The sequence below is a fragment of the Aethalodelphis obliquidens genome, unplaced genomic scaffold (genome assembly GCF_003676395.1).
Source record: "Aethalodelphis obliquidens isolate GAN/ISIS:26980383/991018 unplaced genomic scaffold, ASM367639v1 scaffold38, whole genome shotgun sequence".
Lineage (NCBI taxonomy): Eukaryota > Metazoa > Chordata > Mammalia > Artiodactyla > Delphinidae > Aethalodelphis > Aethalodelphis obliquidens.
Genome location: NW_020837982.1, coordinates 8,129,246 through 8,155,820, shown reverse-complemented (window position 1 = coordinate 8,155,820; position 26,575 = coordinate 8,129,246). Strand labels below are relative to the sequence as shown.

The following is a 26,575-nucleotide window of genomic DNA, read 5'->3' as shown; positions in this document are numbered from 1 at the left end:
GCACAGGCTTTCTCTAGTTGTGGAGAGCAGGGGCTACTCTTCGTTGCGGTGCGGGCTTCTCATTGCTGTGGCTTCTCTTGTTGCAGAGCACAGGCCCTAGGCACGCAGGCTTCAGTAGTTGCAGCACATGGTCTCAGTAGTTGTGGCTCACAGGCTCTAGAGCACAGGCTCAGCAGTTGTGGCGCACAGGCTTAGTTGCTCCGTGGCATGTGGGATCTTCCCAGACCAGGGCTCGAACCCGGGTCCCCTGCATTGGCAGGCGGATTCTTAACCACTGTGCCACCAGGGAAGCCCTGTAAGCATTAAAAACAAACACAAAAATTTTAACACTCCTGACATGTTGAATACATTTCTTTAACAGCTACCCTCTAGGAAAATCTGAATTTCCAACACTTTTCAGAAACACATGGTTGACAGCAGTGAGAAGGTAGCTGTTTTAGGCATAATGACCAGCTGCCTGGATGTCCTGTGCTCTTGGCCCAGACTTCAGCGCATGGTGACGTCTGTGACCACAGCTGCCCAGGCTCAGCCACCTGACCCCACTGCAGCTCTCCCGTGGACCCTGGAAATTCCCTCCCTGACTCCATTATTTAGGAGCAACTCGAGAAGATCCCCCCATGGTGAGGTTTCTGCTGGCCTTGGTCTGAAGGGAGGACTGGTGCTGTGGGTTTCAGAGAAAACTAAGGAAAGTTTAGGGGTTTGCAAGTTAAAATCTAGTGATCCATAATTCCCTCATACAAACTGCATGAATCTAGTAGCTCACCTCACCATCACACTTTCTTGAACTAGTGTTCTCCTTTCCCTTACCTGTTTTCCATTTTGCTCACTCCTGGTTCGGACCAGCTATGGTGATTGATAAATCGCATTCTCTGGTGGCTTTACTCAGAGTTAATAGGCACTGTTGGGGGCTTCCACGTAACAATCCCAAGTAATCCTAATAGCCGTCCCTGAGGAGAACACTGGTCATATTTTGTCATAATATGTGAGTACAAACCGGCATGTTTCATAATTTCTGTGCCTTCATTTTTATGTCTGTAAAACAGAAGTGAGCACGGTTCGTCCTAGCTCACAGGGTTGCCCTGAGGAAGGCGATCAGTATTAGGTCATATGTCCTTCCTCTCATGCAAGTACACGAATTCTGGTGTGCACAGCGAGGGTCCCCTCCAGTGTGGACTGATGGGAGCAATGTCTGCTGCCTATTTGCAGGAATCTGGGGGCCCAGGGAATAGGAAGTGCTTTCGAGGATGGAAATTCAGATTTCCACAGATTTCTGAACAGATATCCCTAACCTGTCCGTAGCGTCTGTCTTTCAGATCACAGTTTGTCCTGGAGCTGAGCAAGCTAGGGATGGCGGCAATGGTCTGATACGGGTCCCTTTGCAAGTTAAAGGGACTGAGCTGTGGCCAAAAAATTCTGGGCTCTTCCCTCTTAGTTCTGTGTTTCTGGAAAAACTGGAATCTCAGGATTAAAAGGCAGACGTTACAGTTTCCTCCAGCATGTTGGAAGGCAGCTGCCCAGCCCTTGCCTTAACACTGCTCATGGTGTGGCAGAGAGAGCAGACCTGGGTAAGAAGCTCAGCTCTATTCACTTTGTTATAAAGCAGAAACTAACACACCATTGTAAAGCAATTATACTCCAATAAAGATGTAACACAAACAAAAAAACACAAAAAACTCAGCCCTGCCGTGCAATGACTGTTGTAACCATTAGATGTGGGGTGGGAGAATTTATGCCCCTTTTCTGGACCATAAGAAGACCCTCTCAAGGCTGGCATCGAGGTTCAGTGAGAACAGACAAAGCTCCCTCCCTGCTCAGCATGTTTGCCCAACATGTATTAGTTTCCTTCTCCACTTCCCTCTGTCAGCAGGTCTTAACTGCCCGAGCTGAACTTTCTGTGGCTTGCATCACGGAGGGACTACCTTCCTCCTCCATAGTCTTGCCCAGGAGAGAGGAAGGAGAGGCATTTCTCCAGTAGCCACTAGCTTCTCATGGCTGAGCCTTCTGGATCATTAACATGACAACCTACTCTTGGCGAATCCTTTGAAGACTCATCCACTGCCCTGGTGTGAGGAGGCTGTTTCCTATAAAGTAAGTGGTCGGCATCGAAAAGGAAACGAGTGCTCATGGAGCAAGGAAGTGAGCAGCCCGCAGAGGCTGGATGAGTGTGTCCTGAAATGTGGGCTCAGGGGTGTTGCATCAGCCAGAGTTCAGGTCTGTACTTGGCTGGGATGACTCTTAAGTGCCTTGTTTTGCTCTTTTTCCCTGTCAGTTTGTTTTGGAAGGATCTAAACATCTCTGGACCTGGCCTCCACGCTATCCCTGCATTCCTACCCCAGGAGTGGCCTCTGGCCGCTCTAACCAGGGCTTTACTTGGCCATACTACAAGCTCCTTGAGGTCAGGAGCCTCACTTCCCCCCAGCCCAACCCCATGGCACACAGATGCTTGGTAAATATCTGTCGAATAACTAAGGACTAAGGAGAGCAGTGGCAGTGACTAGTTCTCAGTTAGCCTGGGGTTGAGTCAGCAGGGGTGCCTCAGGCACTGAGCTCAAGGGCTGTGTGGAACTCACAATAAGGTCCTCACTTAAGTTCGCCTCCTTACTGTTTGCTCCTGCTCCAGGGAGGGCGGAGACATACCAAGACATGGAGGCACGAAGATAGCACTGAGTCAGGACAAGAACCTTGAGTTCTAGGCTCAGCTTCATTGCTATGTGCCTTTATTAAGTTCTTTGGGCCTCGGTTGCCTCATCTGCAAGAGAGCTAATTCTGCACACTTCTCGTGTCCTAGGTATGGTGGATATGGGGGTACAAAGCCAAGTGATCCTTGGTCCCTGTCTCAAAGAGAGTCTGCAGTCCAATGCGAGAGGCTGATAGGAAATTCATAGTTCCGGGACACTGTGACATTTGTTATTTTAGAAGTGAACACAGAATTATTTTCCTAGAGGAAAGTGCGTCTAAATCCACTGGTGGGCCAGTGGTTCATGAAGCCTCCCAGTTGATTGAGCTACGTTATTAAGGGATAAGAGGTAGAAAAATTGAGAAGATGACATGTCATTCCAGGCAGAAGGGACAGCTGGGGTGAAGGTGTTGCAGGCATAAAGCAGCGAGGTGAAGGCTGGAGGGATCAGTGCACGTGGGAGGTGGTGGCAGAGATACAGAGGCTAAGAGGAGACGGACCCTAGAAGGGCCTCGTGTGCCGCTGAAGAGTTAGCACCTGATCCTTACAGATAAGGGAGCCACTGAAGAGGTTTAAACGGAGAATGCCCCGAACATCACGGGGATGGCTTGGCAGTGTGGAGGATGGGCTGGAGGGAGTGCAGTTAGATCAGGTGAGAAAGGAAGGCCTCAACCAGAGGAGGAGTACTGAACAGGTAAGGGGTGGGATTGCTAGGACCTGGAGACTGGTCAGGAGGAGGGGCTCAGGAGGGAAGGGGCTGGGGATGATGGCCAGGATTCTTACTTGGTGTGACTGGGTGCTTTGAGATGGCGATGGTGGAACCATCCAGGGACACTGGAAGAATCACCAGGGAGAAGATGAAGACTAAATGCCAGAACTGTGGAGACCCTGGTACCTGCAGAAATGGTCAGGAAAGCCGCCTGGACGAGATTGCAGACTTGGCAGCTGACGCAGGAGCGACAGGAGCTGGTGGGAAGGCGTGTGGAGGAGAGGCTTCCAGGAGGCTGGAAGGGACCCCCGAGGGAGATAAGGGAAATGGGGAAAAAGCCAAGGGAGGCTTTCACGAGGGCCCTCAGGTGGGACAGGTCCAGGTAGGTAATAATTGAATGTGGCCGTGCGTTTGCCAGTACAGAATTTATCCTGCTGTGGCGCAGGGAAGGGCTAAGCTGGGCGACTGTGTTGCAGGCAGACGGGGGCTGAGGAGCAAAGCCTGAGTACATGCAGCATTCTCCAAAGCTTCGCTGGGGCGGGAAGTAGGGACAGGAAGAGTTACGGGGCCTCAGAAGAATGGGGCAGGAGGGAAGGGAAGTGAGCTGTTGAATGCAGACTTAGAGGGAAGAGCCGGGAGGCAGGAAGAGGTTAAAGGTGCTGGAAAGGCCGGTGAGGAAGATCCTGGACGGCAAAAGGAGCCAAGAGCAGGATTCAGGCGTGAAGAGCAGCTGTGGCCGAAGGGCAGTGAGCCACACCAGTTAGGGCAGGCAGCCTCCGTTTTCCAGTCCGTGAATCTGGAAAGCTATTAAGTGAGATTAATGATAAAGGAGAGGAAAAAAGACCAAGAAAGGGAGGACAGGGAATGTTTAGATTAACAGCTGAGGGGACTGGGAGAAGTTGAGGTGAAGGCACAGATGGGGAGACCATGAACCTGTAATCGCTTCAGATTCGTTTCCTTACCTGTAAGGTAGGAACTCTGCCCCCATGAGCTTAACTAGAATCGAGGAGGTAACGGGTATGAACTTGGTCCAGTGTGGGAGATTACAGATGACCTTGGACACACCACCCACTGTTGAGGCTGTTTGTATTGGCATTTGTAGCCTTGCCCAAACTTTGATGTTGCGCTAGCCAGTGTCCGCCTTAGAGCTGTGAAACTACCTTTTGCTCAAAAATGCAGACTTCTCCCTTTGAAAACACACCACCCCTAATTTTAAGTGTTTAAAGAGAAACAATATCTTTGCTTTAAATTGTTGCTTTGTTCAGAGTTATCTGGATTTGCTGCATCCCTATAAGCAAAAACTTTTCCATTTCCAGAACTAGCCTATCCTGTTTTATTGTCACCTCTCACTATATTGGTCCAGCTCGAATTAACTCAATGCGGCTTTTGGCTGTACTGATAAATTCAAGTTTGCCTAAGGGCAGAGGTCTTACTTTTAAGAAAGGTTGTAAAAGTCAGGGCTCACATTAGCAAGTGGGGAACCGGAACAGGGTTGTGTTGACACTGTTAGTTCGTATGGCTTTTCTGGATGTGTCTGCTTGTTTCTGAGTTGTAAGGGAATGACGTAGGCCCCGATGTCCTGGTCAGGATGAGACTTACAAGCAGGGCCCAGGCCGGCAGCTGATCTGGGCAGCCTGGGAGTCCGTGGAAAGGAAGCTGTTGGAGCTCAGAGCCCTTCTGCGTGTCTGTCCAGTTAGTTCTGAGTTGGTCAAATTTGTGCCCGTTAATACCTGCGAACTCCAAAGGATGGTGAGGAGATCTAGCCGAATAGTGGCAAAAACAGGCCGACCAGTACTAGGCAGGTTGCCAAGCACTGGGCTCAGTCACCAAAATGGTGAGCCCATGGGGAGGGGCATGAGTCCTGTCTGCAGAGCATGGCCCAGTCCTTCCAGGCCCTCTTGTTTCATGTAGGAGCCCTCCTAGGGCACAGGAGTCAAGGGCCCATTAGGGAAAGGCAGGTGAGGGTTCCCTGTGGGTTATGGACATACAGGGTACCGGCTCAGAGGGGGACATAGCATGTGATGGCTAGGGGTGGGCAGCCTGTGTATTCCTCCAAGTTGGGGTGGTCCAAGTCCCCACGATTTCTGTGTGTAGGGTTGTCCGGCGTCTGGTCACTAGGGGGGCCAGTTGTTCTCACACACACGCAGTGGGGCTCCTTGGCACCTGGCTTAAACAGCTTCCTGGGGACGCCAATCCAGTCTCTGCTCACACCTCCACTAAGGAGAGAAGGAAAGAGGGCTGCTTAAAGCATGAAGTCGTGAGTTTCTCTGGGAAGGGAGGAGAGGGAGCAGTGAACCAGGCCTTGCGAAAAGGAGAAGCCATTTCACTTGCTGCCTTGGTGTTTTCCCAAGGCAGTGGTCTGCAGTGTTCACCCGAACCTTCTTGCTCTCCCCCGAGGTCCTCCAGCTTCCCCTCTGAGGGCACAGCCCGTCGTCCTTTCACTGCTGCTCCAGCCCCTGCCCTCTGCCTTCCTAGGAGGCAGCGCCACTTCCCTGCACTGGTGGCAACACCTGTGAAAGGCTTTTCCCCACTGGCCTCTGAGCGTCTCAAAAGCAGCGTCTGGCTTGAGAATCGCTATCCCAGAGCACACGTATTTTGACAAAGTTCCCCTGGGTTAACAGTCAATTTATGGCCTCACTGAACAGCACAGATGTGGTGACCTAGAAGATGGATTTGGGGGAGAGGCGGGAGGAACAGAAGGAAAGCCCGTTTACCTCCTCTGGGAGCACCAGAACCGGCTGCCCCGGGTTGAGCTCCACTCAGCATTGCATGGTGGAAACTTCTGCTTCTCTTTCAGTTCCTGTTTATTTGCCTCCAAGCCTTTGGTGATCATGGCTTCTGCCTGGGTCAGTTCTGGAGTAGGTAGCCCATCCTCTCCGTAGAACCTTCCTGTCACCCTCCCTGTGGTGACAGGAAAGCTGACATCAGAGTAGCCGTGGGAGGGGGGCCAGGAACAGAGGCTTAGCTCCTGCAGAAGTCCTGGTAAAGCCGAGTCCCCAGGGCTTCCGCCTTCCACAGTAGCCTGCTGGCTGCTGATTTATTAAGAACTGGTTGGAGGGACTTGTGTTGCCTTCTATCCCGATGTCTCTCAACATCTTATACGACTCTGGATAGACGCCTCCCTGTTCTAGATGTAGAGTCCTCCAGCACGGAAATTATAAAATCCTTCCCCACATGTCACTCATTTTTCAGTGTTCCACAGTGCTTGAGGTACACAGTAGATGTCCAAGAAATGCTTGATGAATGAATGGCTTATTGCATAACATTTTTGTGGCTCATTTCTTCCCCACATTGAATTATTTTGTCTTATATGGATATAAATAAGTCATTTATTGAGTGTTCACTCAGCATCAGGAGCTGTGCTAGCACTTTACCAGTATTTTGTAATCCTCCTAACACCCGTTTGAGAGAGAAATCAGTGCTCCCGTGGTCCTAGGAGAGAGACTGGGAGACTGAATAGCTGGGAAGTCCCTGAAGCTAGTAAGTGGGTCTGGCCCTGAGCTCATGCTCTCCCCTCCACCATTCTTTTCCGGCTCAGTCCTTCAGTGGACAAGCTGAGTGGAAACTGGTTTTAGTTTGAAATCCCCGTCAGAATTTGTAAGGTCTGAGCTATGGCAGTGGCCAGCAAGTGGTCGGCGAGCCTGTAGGCCAGAGCCAAGAAGAGATCAGTTCTTAGATGCAAGGACTTGCATCTCCGAGTCCTGAAGTGCAAGTGGCTTTCACAGCAGCCCCTGGCACAGGGCAAGAGAAGCAGCAGAAAGGACTTCTAGAAGGTTTGCCCAAGTAGGAGGAGGTATCTGTACATACCTGCTCCTGCTGTGTCTGTCCAATCTTCTCAGTCCCCGAGAACTGAGATTCCAAGGTACGTTCGTGTACCAGATTCAGTTCATCTTCTCAAGTCCAACACCCTATCCTGACCTTTCCAATTCTATTCTTATCACTTTGTTTTTTCGGCCACTCCATGTGGCTTGCGGGATCTTAGTTCCCCAACCAGCGGTTGAACCCAGGCCCCCTGCAGTGGAAGCGCAGAGTCCTAACCAGGGGACCGCCAGGGAGGTCCCTATTCTTATCACTTCTGCCTGGGTTCCCTGGCTTAGGAGCCCTGGATCTCTGACTCCTCCTTCACATCTAAATGTACACTTCCCTTCGTTCATGTCCAAACCATGGGTGAGTCGTGTCGGTCCAACCTTTAAAAAACACCCTGATTCTGCCCATTCCTTTCCATTTCCACTGCTACCACCCTAATCCAGATGATGGATTACGACAGTGGCCTCCCAGTGGTCTCTGCTTCAGCTCATTCCTTCCCACAGTTCTTTCTCTACAGAGTAGCTGGGGTGACCTTTTAAAAACGTAAATCACACCTCCATGCCTGGTTTATACCCTCCTATGGCTTCCTAAAACATATGGATAAAACACAAACTTCTTATCAAAGGCCTCCAAGACAAGCATCTGACCTGTGTTTGCTTCTTCAGCCTCCTCTTAAGTGGTCCCCTCCCTCACTGTAGGCTCCCTGACCATGCTTCGCTGCTCCCCGCCTCGCGCACTCTGTTCCCTCAGCCTGAAATACTCTCTTCTCAGATCTCAGGATGGCTGGCTCCTTCTCACCTTCCAGGTCTCAGCTTAATTTTCATTTCCTCCAAGAGGCTACCCTGACCGTCTGCTCTAAAGGTGTCACGCACACACCCAAACATGCATCACATTAGTTTTAGCTTATTCACAGTCCTATCTGGAATTGTCTAGTCAGTTTACTAGTTTATGATACTGCTCTCCCCACCAGTGAGGCCCCAGCACTCAAAGCAGCTTAGTTCAGAGCATTCATTTTGAACGCTTGTTAGAATAAATGAAGGGAGCAGGGCCCAAGTCCCAGGGCTTCAGTCTGAGTTGGCCTGGCACCGCACTTTCTCCTGTAGAGGGTCTCTGTATGCATGGTGACAAGCCTGTCCTGGTGGGTTTTAGACATGAGACCCAAAGAGAGGACAGCAGTAGTAGAGGCAACAGAGAAAGAGGCAGAAGCTGTGTCGTGAGAATGGCGGTCACCATTGGCTGGGTCTCCAGAACACAAAAATGGCATCTCGTTTCCCCTCGAGGCCTGGCCATATGGCTGCCAAGATGGCTTCCTGCTGTCGTCCTTCAGTGTGCACCTGTGTAATAAACCTTCATCTTCTGACGCTCTGTCCTGAGGGTTTCTGGTGCCCTGAAAGAACCTAACACTGCCCTCCCCTTACAGAATGAGCTAACAGAGGACAGGAACTGCATTCAGCTCATCTGTGGTCCCCATGAGGACCAGAACCACAGCATATCCATAGCAGATACTCGAATATATCCTGACTTTAACTACAGTCCTTCGGAGGCATTTCTGACCATGTGCCCCTCACTCCCCTGCACGTTAACACTGTTCAGACAAGACGAGTTCACTCATCTCACCAAACACATCAGTTTGCTCCTCGACATCAGTGTGATGTGTTTGGTCTGGCATCCTTTGCTGACACACAGGACTCCACTTTTATTCTTCTGTGTTGGGTTTTTTCCTTATTAACACAGTCATGTTTCAGCTTTGGTTTGGCAACTTTATGGGGAAAAGGGAGAACCAAGCCTTCTGAAGGCCAGACGGATAGAGGTCAGTTCCTTCAGTGGCAAACATAGTTGTGATCTGAGGAGTGGCCTGGTGCAGACTGGGGAAAACAAAGATGGGGGGTGCTGCAGGTTGGGGTGACAGGGGCCAACAGTGGTGGGTGTGGAAGAGGGGGCACTGGAAACAGAACTTCAGATTCATGAAAAAAGCCTTGGCTAGTTGGACTTGGACGGAGCAGAGGAGTCAGTGAAAATGCCAGTGAAAGGTTCTCAGCAAAGGTAACCCAGGGAGTAATGACAGAAGCAGACATGCAGGGGCATTAGGGGCAGAGAAAGACCTTCCAATTTAGACCTGTTCCAGGGTGAAGTGACACTGATGTTCCTCAGGAAATTAGCCGTGTCTAAGTGGGCTCCAGTGAGAGGTCAGGGCAGCAGTAGATGGAGAACAGGGGCCCAACCATCCCAGTTGTCAGTGTTTGTGAAGCAATCTACTGTTTAGTGTCTAACATTTCTTTAGGACACCGTTAGGTATCTTCTCATTTAGGTAGCAGGTGCGGCGCTCCACACAACTGGCTTGAACAAGTGTTTGATGAGCATGACTTCCACCTGGGAGGCAGTTCGTTGAGGATGGGCACAGGTTGATGTCTGTCTCCTTTGGGGACGAAGTAAAAGGATATTTGTCAAAACCATTTGCAAACAGGCTTTGAGCCTCCCTGACTGTGTCTGAAGCCAGACTCCTGGAACACGGCGAGATGGGGAAGCTGCCCTCCTGGGCGGGTCACTCAAGAGTGGCGCAGGCTGTGGGGCAGCAGAGGCCAAAGCCAGTGGTCGGGCAGTCCTCTCCCAGGAGCGAGAGCAAGGGAAACAGGGACCTCCCCGGTGGGCCCGTGGTTAGGACTCCACGCCTTCACTGCCGAGGGCCTGGTCGGATCCCTGGTCAGGGAACTGAGATCCCACAAGCCGCGGCATGACCAAAAAAAAAGGTGATGGAAACAAGCGCCCCAGCCATTTCCTTCCGGGACATATCGCCACACTGACAGCCAGATGTTTAAGGTGAAAAATCCATGGGCATTTTTCAGATTTTAACCTTGAGTCCAATCCCCAAAGAATTCTAGCCCCTTAAAAAAACTGCAAGACAAACAAAACAAGAAAACAACTGCAAGACAACTAAATGAAATCTATGGAAATGACCTGTGGAATACTTACCGATGAATTCATAATTCTTCTCATAGAATGAAAGCCAACTTTGGAGTGTCAGCATCTCAGAAAATGACAGGTCAGATACATCATCCACAAGGCCTCCTTCAGAGTAGTCCCCGGTCACAAACGCTCTGGATGCGTCTCGGCCTGCAGGGGAGATGTTTCCAGTAGATTAACTTATAAAGCACCAACACTGTAGCAACTCAAGAATCTGTTTTCTGAGAAACATCTCCCCCAAACCCTCACTCCCCAGCCCCCAGCAAAGCTGATCCCTCCTCCCCCTCGGTGACAGACGCCCCTGGATCTTAGACATACTTTCTGGCATGCATCCTGTTCTTTCATTGACTTTCAGCAACATTTCGCATGGTGGACCATGTCCCTTGGCTTCTGTGACACTATACTCTTGGTTTTCCTCCTACCCTTCTAGCTCATTTTCTACCAGCCTCAGACATCAGTTCTTGTTCACCTCCTTTGCTCCATCCACACCCTCCACTTGGCAATCTCATCCACTCCGTGGTTTCAAGTACCACCTCTCTGCCAAAGAGGCCAAATTTGTATGTTTAGCTCAGACTTCTCTTGAGCTCCAGACCTGTATATCCAGTTGTCTGCTCAACGTGCCTTAGATGACTTTCAGACATCACAAGTTAAAAATGTCCATACTGCATCCCCAGCCCCTGGAAACCTGCCTCTATTCTAGTACTCCCTGTCTCGGTTAATAACCAGTTGCTCACTCCAGAAATGTAGTCCTTGACTCCTCCTTCATCCCTTACATCCCATCAGTCCCCAAGTCCTATAATTTCTTCCTAAATATCAGTCTGCCTGGCCCCATCTACTACTAAGCAAGCCCGGGCTGCCGTCGTCTCTCATCTGAACTACTAGAGTAACCTGCTAGTTCTCCCTGCATTCATTTGGCCCCCTGCTCATCTATTTTCCATACAACACTTAGACTGATATTTTAATTAAATCGATCATACCATTCTCTTGCTTCAGAATCCTCAGGGGCTTCCTTTTGCCCTATGACAAGGTACATATTCCTTAGCAGGCCATTCAAGGCTCTGCACCAGCCACCGCCAACCTCACCTTGCCACTGTACCCCCTTTCTCGCTGTCCTCCTCCCCCACTGGGCTAAGGCCTCTAGTAACACCACTATGTTCTTTTAACACTCATCACAAAATAACTGATTAACTGCTTATGTGATAACTATTTAACGTCTGTCATTTCTACTAGTCCGCAAGTTTTATCAGGGAAAAGAACATACCAAACTAAAGAATCAGTTCCCCAGTGTCTGGTGGTGCCTGATCTTTAGTAAATTCTCAGTAAATACACGACTGAATGAAACCCATACATTTATAGTTAATTGATTTTCAATAAGGGTGCCAATTCAATGAGGGAAAGAACAAATGGTGCTGGGACAACTGAATAGTGACATGCAAAAGAATGAAATTGGACCCCTACCATATATAAAATTGACTCCATAAATCAATGACCTGAATTATGAGCTAAAAATATAAAACTCTTAGGAGAAAACATAGGTGTAAGTCTTTGTGACCTAGGATTAGGCAATGGTTTCTTAGCTAGGACACCAAAAGCACAAACCACCAGAGGGAAAATAATTAGGATTTGGTCAGAAATTTTAAATTCTGTGCATTAAAGGACACTATCAAGAAAGTGAAGCCCTGAAACCATAAAACACCCAAGAGAAAACAGGCAGCATGCTCTTTTTTTTTTTTTTTTTTTTTTTGGCTGTGCTGTTTGTGGGATCTTAGTTCCCCAACCAGGGATCGAGCCTGGGCCCTCGGCAGTGAAACTGCAGAGTTCTAACTACTGGACTGCCAGGGAATTCCCGGCAGTATGCTCTTTGACATTGGTCTTGGCAGTATTTTTAGGAATGTCTCCTCAGGCAAGGAAAACAAAAGCAAAAGTAAACAAATGAAACTACATCAAACTTAAAAGCTTTTGCACAGCAAAGGAAACTATCAACAAAACGAAAAGGCAAGGGAATTCCCTGGCGGTCCAGTGGTTAGGACTCCGTGCTTCCACTGCAGGGGGCCAGGGTTTGATCTCTGGTGGGGAACTAAGATCCTGCAAGCTTCAAGGCGCAGCCAAAACAAACAAACAGAAAACCCGAAAAGGCAGCCTACTGAATGGGAGAAGATATTTGTAAATGATATATCTGATAAAGGGTTACCATCTAAAATATACAAAGAACTCATACAACTCAGCATCAACAGAACAAAATAAAACAGGGACTTCCCTGGTGGCAGAGTGGTTAAGAGTCCGCCTGCTAATGCGGGGGACACGGGTTCGAGCCCTGGTCCGGGAAGATCCCACATGCCGTGGAGCAACTAAGCCCGTGTGCCACAACTACTGAAGCCCATGTGCCTAGAGCCCATGCTCCACAACAAGAGAAGCCACCGCAATGAGGAGCCCACGCACCGCAACGAAGAGTAGCCCTTGCTCTCCGCAACTAGAGAAAGCCCGCGCACAGCAACGAAGACCCAACGCAGCCAAAAATTTTAAATTAATTAATTAATTAAAAAACAAAAAAACCCCAAGCAACCTGATTAAAAAACGGCAGAGGACCTGAATAGACATTTTTCCCAAAGAAGCTATACAAATGGCCAACAGACAAGTGAAAGATGCTCAGCATCACTAATCATTAGAGGAATGCAAATCAAAACCACAATGAGATATCACCTCACACCTGTAGGAATGGATATTATCTAAAAGACAACAAATAACAAGTGTTGGCGAGGGTGTGGAGAAAAAGGAACCTTGTACACTGTTGGTGGGAATGTAAATTGGGGAGCTACTATGGAAAACACTTCGGAGGTTCCTCAAAAAAATTTAAAATAGAACTACCATATGATACAGCAATTCCACTCCTGGGTATTTATCCAAAGAAAACAAAATTCAAAAAGAAATATGCACCCCTATGTTCACTGCAGCATTATTTACAGTAGCCAATATATGGAAGCAACCTAAGTGTCCATAGATGGATAAATGGATATACACATATACAGTGGAATATTAGCCATAAAAGCAAATGAAATCTTAGCATTTGCGACAACATGGATGGACCTATAGGGTATTATGCTAAGTGAAGTAAGTCAGAGAAAGACAAATACCGTATAATTTCACTTATATGTGAAATCAAAAAAACCAAACATAAAACAGAAAGAGACTCATAGATACAGAGAACAAACTTGTGGTTGCCCACAGGGAAGGAGGCAGGAGGTTGAATGAAATAGGTGAGGGAGATTACAAGGTACAACCTTCCAGTTACAAATAAGTATGGGGATACAGCATAGGGCAGAGAGCCAATAATACTGTAATAACTTTGTACGGTGACAGATGGTCACTAGACCTATGGTGGTGATCATTTTGTAATATATAAAAATATCAAATCACTATGGTGTACACCTGAAACTAACATAATATTGTGAGTCATTTATACTTCAAATAAAAGTGAAAAGAACCTGCAGAATGGGAGGAAATATTTGCAAATTATATATCTGATAAGGGTCTAAGTGTCCAGAATATATGAAGAATTCATATATACAACTCAACAATAAAAAGGCAACTCAATTTAAAAATGGACAAAGGATTTGAATAGACATTTCTCCAAGGAAGATATACAAATGGTCAACAAGCACATGAAAATATGCTCAACTAGTTATCAGTGCGATGCAAATAGCCAAAACCACAATGAAATACTACTTCAAGCCCATTAAAATGGCTATAATCAAAAAGAAAAAAAAAGACAGTAACAAGTTTGCTGAGAATGTGAAGAAACTGGAACTCTAAATACATCAATGATGGGCATGTAGGTTGGTGCAGCCACTTTAGGAAACAATGGGCAGTTTCTCAGAAAGTTAAACATAAGTTACCATATGACCCAGCAATTCCACTCCTAGGTATATACACAAGAGAACTGAAAACGCATGTCCACAACAAAACTTGTACATAATGTTCATAGTATTATTCATAATAAGCAAAAAGTGGAGACAACCCAAATATCCAAGAAATGATGAATAGATCAACAAAATGTGGTATATCTATACAATGGAATATTATTTGGCCATAAAAAGGCATGGAGTCTTGACATGCCGATACATCATGAATGAACTTTGAAAACATTATGCTAAGTGAATGAAGCCAGACACAAAAGGCCACATGCATGACTCCATTTACATGAAATGCCCAGAAGAGGCAAATCTTTTGAGACAGAAAGTAGATACTCGTTGCCAGGGGCTAAGTAGTCGGAGGGGTTGGGGAATGACTCCTAATAGATATGGGGTTTCTTTTGGGGGTGATAAAAATGCTCTGGAATGAGATAATGGTGATACTTGCACAACTTTCTATGTTCACAACCACTTGTACTCTTTAAAAGGGTGGATTTTATACCATCTGAATATCTTTAAAAAAAAATATTGACTGAGCGAATAAGTGAACATACCTGCTTCCCTACTAGAGTGCATAGGTGTTGGGGAGCAATGTTATAATCTCTGATTCCTCAGCACGTGGTACAGGGCCAGCTACATGGCAGTGGTCAGTAAATAGATGGTGAATAAGTATTGGGCACAAAGGAACTCAGTCGACAGTGGAGCACATTGCAAAAGAAAAACCACTCCAGAAATGGAGTGTTTTCTGCTCACACTTGTGCATACAGCCATGATGGCTGCATCAGAGTGCGGCAGGAGAGTGCACCAAAGTGTCCTCACCTGGCAGGTAAGTAAAACACTTGATTCCAGTTCCAGCTCTGCTTCTAACTCACTGTGTAGCCCTGGGTAAGTCCCTTCCCCTTCTGGACTGTTTGAGGAGCTCAGCAACACCAACTGAACTTAATTCCTTCTCTGTCAATGCTTCTATTTCTTAAAAGTTCTCCCTAAAGACAGGGAAGTGACTTGTATTTAAGTACCAGAGGCAGCTACCCAGTTCTCCTGAAATAATGACAAGTGGGAAATGCTTATTTCCTATCAGCTTAGTCACTGGCCGTAGGCTTGCTCGTCGTCTTTTTCTTTTTTAATCTAGGAGATGGTCATTCTTCTGGGCTGGTAAGACGACATCTCTAAAAGTAATAGGCTGGTGTTCCTAGTTCAAGTCCTGTCAGGACTTAGTTGTGAGGGCTCTAGGCAAATCACATCCTCCAATCCCCCAAGATATAAAATAGGGAGGACAGAATAATCCTCATTTGACAAATGTTCTTTGAGGCCTAACGTGCCAGCTTTGTTCTAAGTACTGAAGGACTGTAAATGAGGCCAGACTCCTTCCCTGTGCTCTAACCTGATAAACTTTTTCAAGGAAGGCAGACAAATGCATTTGTACTAGAAGCAAGAACGACTCAAACCAAATGTACTACTTTTAGGGGAAACCTGGAGCAGGGGGAAAGGAAGATCGCTTCCAATTGGGGCACATTGAAGAAATGGTTGGAATCATTTCCAACCATTTGGGGAACTCTTGAGGCCGGGGCAGGGCGTCACTCATCTCTGGGCCCTGAGAGCCACGCAGTGTGGCACAAAGCATGTACTGGGGGCTTCTGCTGGCGAGTAAAAGGTAACTCGTAAGAGGCAAGAGATGTGTTTCTCCAGCCTAACTCAAGAAGAGCGGTGGGGAAAGATAGGGAAAGCAAAGGCTGGCAACAGTTGCCCATAGTCCTGCCCGAGTCAAAACAGACCAGAAGGATGATGCAGCTGAGCCCGGTACCCACGCTGGTCTGACGAATGTGGGGAGGAAAAGAGGAAATGAATAAACGAATGAATAAGTGAATGAATGAAGCGCAGACGCCTACCGGCCCGCATCGTAACAGGAATAGGCGTGAACCGCCCCGCTAATACCTGCGAAGCCGCTATAGTGGGCCCCAGGCTCGTAGTGCCTCCGGCCAGAGGACACATCGTAGACGCGTCCGAGCAAGGCCAAGTAGAGGCCCGGGTCCCCAGGGCGGCCGCGATAGCGGGCCAGCTCCTCGGGTATGAAAAGGCGAAAGTCAGCGCGGGGACTCCACCAGCCCATCAGCCGTGCGGCCATCGCCGCCGCTGCCGCCGTGGCCAGGCCCAGCCAGAGCCCACGCCTGCCGAGGCTCAGCATTTCGACAGCCGCACCGCCTCGGCTCCTCCGAGATTGCTGCCTCTCTGTCCACAACTAAGATGGCGGAGAACCGGCCGCTACGTCACCGGCGCGACGCGCGCTCTCCTGTGTCCGCCTGTCACCAAGGGGACAACGGAGGACTGAAAGGGGAAAGTCTGGCGAAAAGTTCACTCCCTGGCTCCAACTCTTTCTCGTACTTTTCTAGCATAGCTAGCGACTGTGGAGGGACACCGAGAAAGTGAGTAGCGGGAAGCCTTCCTGGCCGGCAGATTATCTGCCCCCAACAAAGATGGTGGCAAAGGAGGCCGCGGGAGGACGTATACGTAATGACAGACGCGCCGTCTTGGAAATCAGGATGCCCTAGCTAGCTGTCTCACGACAGCTGGTGGAGTCCACTTGACGGCGCCTTTGCGACATCAGTCCTCGCTTGTCAGCGAGGAAGCCGGAAGCCGCAGCCGCCGCCGTCCCTTCCTCGTCCCCGCCCGCCGGGTGCCGTCGGAGGTTGACAGGTCGAGGCAGGGAGGCGGCGGCGGCGGCAGAGCCGGGCGCTCGAGACGGAGACCTCATGGGGAACGCTCCGAGTCACAGCAGTGAAGACGAGGCGGCAGCCGCCGGGGGCGAGGCCTGGGGTCCGCACCAGGACTGGGCCAAAGACTCGGGGACGACCCCCGGTCCGGGCCCCGCGGCCCCGGCGCTACCTCCCGCCGCAGCGCTACTGGAGCCGGCCCGACTGCGAGAGGCGGCGGCTGCGCTGCGGCCCGCGCCGCCCTACGAGTCTCTGGTGTCTAGGCACCACGGCGCGCTGTTGCGCTGGCTGGAAGAGCGGCTGGGCCGCGGCGAAGAGTCCGTCACTCTGGAGCAGTTCGGGGAGCTGCTGGAGGCTCGTGGCGCCGGCTTCTCGGGCGAGCGGTTCGAGGAGGTCAGGGCTGACTGGCGACTGTGGGGCGGGGGCAGGGCGGTCGCCCCCAAGGGCGTGAAGAGGTGGGCGGTGGCTTTGGAGAGGCTGGGCAGGAACCCATAGGGTGTGCAGGTTCCCAGAATAGGAGCATGAGTGTGCCGGGACTCACAGTGGGCGCTTCCAGCCTGTTCACTTTGGGAGACGACTGTGAATCTCTTTAACCTTTATTAGAGGTGTGGAAATCCTGGACTAGGCCGTTCTTGCTCGGAAGTACTGGACAGGTGTAGATGTCTTTGCATGTTGCTGTGGTATAGACCTTTGTGCTGTTGTCTGACGCTGCATCAACTGCCCTCTGGAGCTTCCTTATCATGCTCCAGAATGGTTTAAGGGAGATGTGCTCTAGGGATCAAGGGAGTGGCCATGAAAACCATTTTGTTTTATTGGCCAGTGGGTTTTTGCAGGGCCCGTTCTGAATCCAGTGTGTGGGCCTGACGAATGTGGGAGGAGAATAACACATATTGGAAATTTTCACATTCTGAAAGCCATTCTCATCACGCAGAAACTAGCTTTTCCAAAACACACATTTGTTTTAGAACTTTGAAAAGTCACATTTTCGACTCATTTAAACCTACCTAGAGCCTAAAACTGACAGGCAAATACCAGGTTTCCTGTCACTACTTGTAATTGTATATAATAGCTTTGGGCATAGTCACCAGCATTGTTTCTGTTAAGTGATTAACTGCAAATTGATATGGCAACAAAATATTTTCCTTGAAAGGGATCTTAGAAATTATCTGTACCGCATTCTTCATTTTAGAGTTAAGAAAAGAACTGATCCAGGATCACCCTGTGAATCATTGGCAAAACTGAGACTGTCACTCAGATCTCTTGGTTTTTTGTTTTTCTTACGTCACACTACCTCCTTGGGGCCCTGTTTCTTTAACTCCACAATGTTATAACAGAAGGTGCTTAATTTGTGAAAATGGGTAAACCATGTAGTATATTCAGTGTCAGTGAAGGGTGAGTGCATAAAGCAGTAAACTGACAGGTACTTGTAATGCCATTAAAAAGTGATGTACACTTTAAAACCAGAGGCTTTTAAAATATTTTAAGGATGTTTTCCTCTACATGGCCAGAATTCAGATAATGTGGTTTGTGTGTTTCTTATATTTTCCTTTTAAAAATACCTGTAAAGAATCCCGACTTTAGAAAATGTTGGTAATATAACTTAGTGAAGTGTCTCCTTTTTTTTTTTAAATTCCAGGAGCATTCATAATAATTTCCACTCTTTTCGTTTTGTTCTGGTTTGTTTTTTGGCCATGCTGCGTGGCTTGTGGCATCTTATTACCCTGACCAGGGATCACACCTGGGCCCCCTGCAGTGGAAGTGTGGAGTCCTAGTTACTGGACTGCCAGGGAATTCCCAATACTTTCCACTCTAGTCCTAGGTGTGTAAAGAGAAAATGAAGCAGTGTCAGAAAGAGCTGTGCAGATCTCTTGAAGGAGTTAGCACATTTCAAAATTGTCCAAAAGAGAATGGAGAGAAACTGTTTACATTGTGAGAGTGTCTGACAGGAATAGAGCTACAGGAGTCCCGTAATGTAAGGCCAGAAGTCCTCGAGGTGTGGTCCAGAATTCACTCAAGGACTATGACGTTATCCATTCATTCACTGAGCAAATATTTATTGGGTATATACTGAGTGCTCAGCACTTGGATGACAGTGGACAAAGCAGATAACTTGTTCTTAAAGAGTATCTAGTACTGAAAGTGATGCACGTTAACCCAGCAATTATAGGTGTGGTGAGTATTATCCAAGGGAAAGCATAGTGAAAAAATAGGAGTATTTAAGCTCATCCAGGGTGTCAAGGAAGACTTACCTGAGAAAGTTAACTTTTCAGCTCTGATTTGAAGGCTGAAAGCAGACAAGGAGCAGAGGTGTTAGCAGTGTTTCAGGCAGAGGGAGTCGAATACCCAAGTCCCAAGTCCAGAGAATAGAGAATCAGAAAGAATGGTAGGATGTGTTATGGTTACAAAACTGCTTCAAGGCAGAAAATCCAGTGCATCAGTGCTTTAAATGATAAAGAAGCTTTTTATGTAAAAGTCCACTTAGGCAGTCCAGGATTGATATGGCAGTTTCACAATTATCAGGGACCTGACTCTGTCCATCTTCTTGTGCTGTCATCCTCCACAGTCACCTTCCACTTAATGACCCAAATGACTCTGTTGCTGTTGCTTTGCACAACCAGCAGGAAAGGGAAAAGGAAGGAGAGGGCCACAAACCCATTTGGCCAAACCCAGTCACATGGCTACACTTAAATGCAAGGGAGGCTGGGAAAGATCCTTATTCCATGGCCATATATTCAGCTAAAAATCAGGATTTAATTACTGAGGAAGAGGAAAGCAGATATTGGGTTACAATTTCATAGACTGCAGCAGGAGGAGAGCAAGGCTAGGAAGCAGGCAGGGACCAGATTGTAGAGCAGGTTCTCATCGGTGTATAGTATTTACTAGTGTAATGGTAAGAGTTTCCAAGTTGTACATGTTGGTTCTTCCGGCTCCTGTTGCCATCCATGTGTACCCAGCTGTCTTGCCTTCACATACCTGTGACCTCAGTTGCTTGAAGTGTTGTCCTAAAAAAATTCTTGAACTTGTACCAAAGGCCAAAGTCTGAAACGTTGTCATTTTATAGTATAACACACCTTTTCTCTTGGTGGGTGTGGTCCATGGAGAAGGACTCTTTGATTTGGTCACAGGGAGAAATATTTAATTTAATTGACTCCTATGTAGAAGAGGAATTAGAGTTAAAATTAAATTCTTATTTGACATCAGAGATTAGAGATTAGATATTGTGCTCTTAATATGATAAGCTTCCAGAAAATCATGTAGACTTTGGAGCAGGAAAAAAGTGCTGAACATAGGATGATAGCAGATGCCTTGAATGTGGGAATTTAGTATGAATAGGTCTTATTATTATTATTTTTTTGTTGTTGTTGCGGTACGCGGGCCTCTCACTGTTGTGGCCTCTCCCGTCGTGGAGCACAGGCTCCGGACGTGCAGGCTTAGTGGCCATGGCTCACGGGCCCAGCCGCTCTGTGGCATGTGGGATCTTCCCGGACCAGGGCACGAACCCGTATCCCCTGCATCGGCAGGCGGACTCTCACCACTGCGCCACCAGGGAAGCCCTAGGTCTTATTTTATTAATTTTCTGTATTAGCTTTGGTGCCTACTTTGTGAAATTCGTTGGGTTGTAAAGTCTGAAGGAAGGACCATTTTCTTTTTTTAATTTAATTTTATTTATTTTTTATACAGCAGGTTCTTATTAGTTATCTGTGTTATACACATCAGTGTGTACATGTCAATCCCAATCTCCCAATTCATCCCACCACCACCCCACCCCCCGCCACTTTCCCCCCTTGGAGTCCATACATTTGTTCTCTACATCTGTGTCTCTGTTTCTGCCCTGCAGACTGATTCATCTGTACCATTTTTCTAGGTTCCACATATATGCGTTAATATACGATATTTGTTTTTCTCTTTCTGACTTACTTCACTCTGTATGCCAGTCTCTAGATTCATCCATGTCTCTACAGATGACCCAATTTCGTTCCTTCTTATGGCTGAGTAATATTCCATTGTATATATGTACCACATCTTTTTTTTAAAATAATTTATTTTATTTTATTTTATTTATTTATTTTTGGCTGCGTTGGGTCTTCATTGCTGAGCACTGGCTTTCTCAGGTTGCGGCGAGCGGGGGCCCCTCTTTGTTGTGGTGCGCGGGTTTCTCATTGCGGTGGCTTCTCTTGTTGTGGAGCACAGGCTCTAGGCACGTGGGCTTCAGAAGTTGTGGCGCACAGGCTTAGTTGCTCCGCAGCATGTAGGATCTTCCCGGACCAGGGCTCGAACCTGTGTCCCCTGCATTGGCAGGCAGATTCTTAATCAGTGCACCACCAGGGAAGTCCCCACATCTTTATCCATTCGTCTGTCAGTGGGTATTTAGGTTTCTTTCATGACCTGGCTATTGTAAATTGTGCTGCAGTGAACATTGGGGTGCATGTGTCTTTTTTTTTAATTAATTAATTTATTTTTGGCTGCATTGGGTCTTCGTTGTTGGTTCTTCATTGCTGCACACAGGCTTTCTCAAGTTGTGGCGAGTGGGGGCTCCTCTTCGTTGTGGTGCGTGGGCTTCTCATTGCAGTGGCTTCTCTTGTTGCAGAGCTCGGGCTTTAGGCACGCGGGCTTCAGTAGTTGTGGCACATGGGCTCAGTAGTTGTGGCTCTTGGGCTCTAGAGCACAGGCTCAGTAGTTGTGGCGTACGGGCTTAGTTGGTCCGTGGCATGTGGGATCTTCCCGGACCAGGGCTTGAACCCATGTCCCCTGCATTGGCAGGTGGATTCTCAACCACTACACCACCAGGGAAGTCCCGCATGTGTCTTTTTGAATTATGGTTTTCTCAGGGTATATGCCCAGTAGTGGGATTGCTGGGTCATATGGTAATTCTATTTTTAGTTTTTTAAGGAACCTCCATACTGTTCTCCATAGTGGCTGCATCAATTTACATTCCCACAAACACTGCAAGAGGATTCCCTTTTCTCCACACCCTCTCCATCATTTGTTGTTTGTAGATTTTCTGATGATGCCCATTCTAACTGGTGTGAGGTGATACCTCATTGTAGTTTTGATTTCCATTTCTCTAATAATTAGTGATGTTGAGCAGCTTTTCATATGCTTCTTGGCCATCTGTATGTCTTCTTTGGAGAAATGTCTATTTAGGTCTTCTGCCCATTTTTGGATTGGGTTGTTTGTTTTTTTTTAATATTGAGCTGCTTGAGCTGTTTATATATTTTGGAGATAAATCCTTTGTCCATTGATTCGTTTGCAAATATTTTCTCCCATTCTGAGGGTTGTCTTTTTGTCTTTGTTTGTAGTTTCCTTTGCTTTGCAAAAGTTTTTAAGTTTCATTAGGTCCCATTTGTTTATTTTTATTTTTATTTCCATTACTCTAGGAAGTGGATCAAAAAAGATCTTGCTGTGATTTATGTCAAAGAGTGTTCTTCCTGTGTTTTCCTCTAAGAGTTTTATAGTGTCTGGTCTTACATTTAGGTCTCTAATCCATTTTGTATGGTGTTAGGGAGTGTTCTAATTTCATTCTTTTACATGTAGCTGTCCAGTTTTCCCAGCGCCACTTATTGAAAAGGCTGTCTTTTGTCCATTGTATATTCTTGCCTCCTTTATCAAAGAAAAGGTGACCATAGGTGTGTGGGTTTACCTCTGGGCTTTCTATCCTGTTCCATTGATCTATATTTCTGTGTTTGTGCCAGTACCATATTGTCTTGATTAGTGTAGCTTTGTGGTATAGTCTGAAGTTACGGAGTCTGATTCCTCCAGCTCTGGTTTTTTCCCTCAAGACTGCTTTGGCTATTCAGGGTCTTTTGTGTCTCCATACGAATTTTAAGATTTTTTGTTCTAGTTCTGTAAAAAATGCCACTGGTAATTTGCTGGGATTGCACTGAATCTGTAGATTGCTTTGGGTAGTATAGTCATTTTCACAATATTGATTCTTCCAATCCAAGAACATGGTATATCTCTCCATCTGTTTGTGTCATCTTTGATTTCTTTCATCAGTGTCTTATAGTTTTCTGAGTACAGGTCTTTTACCTCCTTAGGTAGGTTTATTCCTAGGTATTTTATTCCTTTTGTTGCAGTGGTGAATGGGATTGTTTCCTTAATTTCTCTTTCTGATCTTTCGTTGTTAGTGTGTAGGAATGCAAGAGATTTCTGTGCATTAATTTTGTATCCTGCAACTTTACCAAACTCATTGATTAGCTCTAGTAGTTTTCTGGTGGCATCTTTAGGATTTTCTATGTATAGTATCATGTCATCTGGAAACAGTGACCGTTTTACTTCTTCTTTTCCAATTTGTATTCCTTTTATTTCTTTTTCTTCTCTGATTGCTCTGGCTAGGACTTCCAAAACTGTGTTGAATAGTAGTGGTGAGAGTGGACATCCTTGTCTTGTTTCTGATCTTAGAGGAAATGCTTTCAGTTTTTCACCATTGAGAATGATGTTTGCTGTGGGTTTGTCATATATGGCCTTTATTATGTTGAGGTAGGTTCCCTCTGTGCCCACTTTCTGGAGAGTTTTTATCATAAATGGGTATTGAATTTTGTCAGAAGCTTTTTCTGCATCTATTGAGATGATCATATGGTTTTTATTCTTCAATTTGTTAATATGGTGTATCACACTGATTGATTTGCATATACTGAAGAATCCTTGCATCCCTGGGGTAAATCCCACTTGATCATGGTGTATGATCCTTTTAATGTGTTGTTGGATTCTGTTTGCTAGTATTTTGTCGAGGATTTTTGCATCTATATTCATCAGTGATGGTGGTCTGTAATTTTCTTTTTTTGTGGTATCTTTGTCTGGTTTTGGTATCAGGGTGATGGTGGCCTCAGAATGAGTTTGGGAGTGTTCCTTCCCCTGCAATTTTTTGGAAGAGTTTGAGAAGGATGGGTGTTAGCTCTTCTCCAAATGTTTGATAGAATTCAGCTGTGAAGCCATGTAGTCCTGGACTTTTGTTTGTTGGCAGATTTTTTTTTTTTTTTTTTTTTTTTTTGTGGTACGCGAGCCTCTCACTGCTGTGGCCTCTCCCGTTGCGGAACACAGGCTCCAGACGCGCAGGCTTAGCGGCCATGGCTCATGGGCCTAGCCGCTCTGCGGTATGTGGGATCTTCCCGGACCGGGGCACGAAGCCGTGTCCCCTGCATCTGCAGGCGGACTCTCAACCACTGCGCCACCAGGGAAGCCCTAGTTTGTTGGAAGATTTTTAATCACAGTTTCAATTCATTACTTGTGATTGGTCTGTTCATATTTACTATTTCTTCCTGGTTCAGTCTTGGAAGGTTATACCTTTCTAAGAGTTTGTTCATTTAAGGAAGGACCATTTTTATTCATTTATTTACTGTCTCAGTACAGTCCCAGCTCATAGCCAGTGCCCAGTAGGTATTTTCCCCATGGAGCCCTCAGTTTTTGACAGATTGAGTATCGTACAGTCCTCATTCTCCAACCTCATATTTTATGTTCAATCTGTAACCTTTTAATAAGATTTTTCTTCTCTTTTCTTTTTTTTTTTGCCATACCACACGGTTTGTGGGATTTTAGTTTCCTGACCAGGGATTGAACCTGGGCCCTCAGCAGTGAGAACGCAGAGTCCTAACCACTAGACCAGGGAATCCCCAAGAAGTTATTTCTTGACATTGGAGGAAACAGTTAAATACAGTTTTAGTGAAAACTTAAAAAGGTTCTTAGTCACTGTTGGGTTTAGAGGAAATTTGGAGAAGAATACCATCTTGGCATTATCATGTCATAGTATTGATCAATTAATTTAGAATGGCTCTGAGCCCAAGAACTATGCAAATAGAATTATACAGATGTAATTCTGTACCCTGTCAAGACAGTGTGAGAGACATGTGAATGTACCGTAACGCGGAAGCAGGCTACAAGCGTTGCTTACCCTCAGCTCAGAGCCAGTAGAGGCTCCCCACTGCTTGAGGGATCAAGCACAGATTCCTCTGAATGAGTCGGAACCCACAGGCCAGCCTGTCTCCCTGTCTGACCTTATCTACCTCTGTCCCCTGTGGGACACCTGCCTTGTCCTGTGTGTGGACCTTGCTTCTATGAGTTCTTCAAGATTCCCTGCCTTGGCACCATCACCTGGTCAGGACCAAGCCTTTCCTGTGACATGATTCAGATGGCTTCTATATAATCGTATTTTCAGTCCTACCCGTGAGGCTCTTGTTTCCTGTTCAGTACAGGTCTTCTGGCACTTAGAGTACACTGTGTAGCCTTGCTCTGCCATGGGGCTCTGAGGCACTGCCTGCACTTCTCCAGCACACAGGAAGCCTTCAGTAAGCGTTGGCCATTGATAGTGATGAGGCAGTGCAGAAGAGGAAGATCCTGGGGGAATTGGAGATTATTCTGGCTCTTTGTGCTTTGCTTTGGGGGGAGTGATGGTATTGGCTTTCTTTTGGAGAACTTCACAATCCACAAGAGCTATGGAGGAAAGGTCACAGATCTGTTTTGCCTTTCCCTGATTTCCAGAATACCACTACATTATGGACTCTCCTGCTTTAGAAACTTCATTGGCTTCCCATTGCCTTCAGAATCAAATGTTAGTCTAACATTTAGGTCTTTATACCCTTCCACTCTTACCTCCCAGTGCTATTTAGCCAGCCGGGTCCATTTACTGTTTCCCATATACGAGGGGAATTTTGTCCTTTGCTCCCTTTCTCTCGCTTCAGCCCTTTGCTCCCTGCTAAGCCCTTTCCACTTTCAAGGACCACATAGAAGCATTTAACAGTAGCATGGGAGTTTGGGAAAGGCTTCACCAAACCAGAGGTTGAGAAGCTGAAAGAATTTGCCAGGCAAAGAAAGAAAGGGATATTCCATTTGAAAGGCACAGCATGTGGAAATATATTGAGGTGAGAGAAAGCAAAACTTGGGGAATGATGTTTCTTTGGGACCTGGTCTGGAGTCTGAGTTGGCTGGGACCTTTGTAGCCATTGCAGGCAGCCTGTCCCCCACCTGCCCCAGGATCACTTCTGTAACATCTTGGACAGTTAGCCTGTTAAAGGTATTAGCGAGTTTCTGATTTGTTTACTTATTTATCTTTTACATTTTTAAAAATAAATTTATTTATTTTTGACCGCTTTGGGTCTTTGTTGCTGTGCACGGGCTTTCTCTAGTTGCGGCGAGTGGGGACCACTCTTCGTTGTGCTGCACGGGCTTCTCATTGTGGTGGCTTCTCTTGTGGAGCCTGGGCTCTAGGCACACGGGCCTCAGCAGTTGTGGTATGTCGGCTCAGTAGTTGTGGCTCATGGGCTCTAGAGCTCAGGCTCAGTAGTTGTGACGCACGGGCTTAGTTGCGGCATGTGGGATACTTTCTGGACCAGGGCTCGAACCCGTGTCCCCTGCATTGGCAGGCTCTTAACTACTGCGCCACCAGGAAGTTCCGAGTTTGCCGATTTGTAAGTCTGCCTGTTCCACTGTTCTTTTTTAGACTGAGCGTGAGAATTGGGCCCTGGACTCAGCCTGCTTGTGGGCAAATCCTAGTTCCACCATCCTCAAGCCGTGTGACCTTGATTGACTTACATGACCACTCTGGGTCTCAGTTGCCTCAGCTATAAAATGAGCATAATAATAGTATCTACCTTATATAGTCAGTGTGAGGATTAAATGAATTCATGTAAAGCCCTTAGAACTGTGTCTGGCACATGCTTAATGCTCAGTAAATGTTGCTGTTAGTGGTGTTATTCTTCTCTATTGTTCTGTCTCTGCTCTAGGATTGTTTACTCCATCTTCTGTGACAGCCCTTCAGTACTTCACTAGACATGGAATGTGAAACAGCCTTACAGATGAGTTAACTAAGGCC

General features: G+C 46.9%; 3 protein-coding genes across 12 annotated transcripts in view; 2 read left to right on the top strand and 1 right to left on the bottom strand.

Moving 5' to 3' along the window:
• ANKFY1 (ankyrin repeat and FYVE domain containing 1) overlaps window positions 1–1,673 on the top strand; it is a 78,545-nt gene extending 76,872 nt beyond the window's left edge. For 2 of the 3 annotated variants that reach the window (XM_027130739.1, XM_027130738.1), the window contains exon 25: window positions 362–797. In XM_027130739.1, the coding sequence (XP_026986540.1) occupies window positions 362–431 (70 nt within the window). In that variant the 3' untranslated portion in view covers window positions 432–797. Of the gene's footprint in view, window positions 1–361; window positions 798–1,313 lie in introns of those variants that run through there. The other variant, XR_003438004.1, reaches the window with a different exon arrangement.
• CYB5D2 (cytochrome b5 domain containing 2) lies at window positions 246–16,539 on the bottom strand. Of its 3 annotated transcripts, none has more exons than XR_003438005.1 (5): window positions 15,995–16,539; window positions 10,164–10,304; window positions 6,101–6,287; window positions 4,852–5,602; window positions 246–293 (listed from the first exon to the last, which is right to left on the bottom strand). XR_003438005.1 is itself a non-coding variant. In XM_027130743.1 (4 exons), exons 1-4 carry the CDS (start codon window positions 16,242–16,244, stop codon window positions 5,386–5,388), a joined length of 795 nt encoding a protein of 264 aa, XP_026986544.1. In that variant the 5' UTR covers window positions 16,245–16,539; the 3' UTR covers window positions 4,706–5,385. The 3 variants fall into 3 exon arrangements, 1 of the variants encoding a protein (XP_026986544.1); XR_003438006.1 differs by having other exon boundaries at window positions 4,986–5,602; XM_027130743.1 differs by lacking the exon at window positions 246–293 and having other exon boundaries at window positions 4,706–5,602.
• Window positions 1,969–26,575, top strand: part of ZZEF1 (zinc finger ZZ-type and EF-hand domain containing 1) — a 128,053-nt gene continuing 103,446 nt past the window's right edge. For 5 of the 6 annotated variants that reach the window (XM_027130734.1, XM_027130727.1, XM_027130728.1 and 2 more), the window contains exon 1: window positions 16,691–17,163. In XM_027130734.1, coding sequence (XP_026986535.1) covers window positions 16,810–17,163 — 354 coding nt within the window. In that variant the 5' untranslated portion in view covers window positions 16,691–16,809. Of the gene's footprint in view, window positions 2,089–16,690; window positions 17,164–26,575 lie in introns of those variants that run through there. The other variant, XM_027130730.1, reaches the window with a different exon arrangement.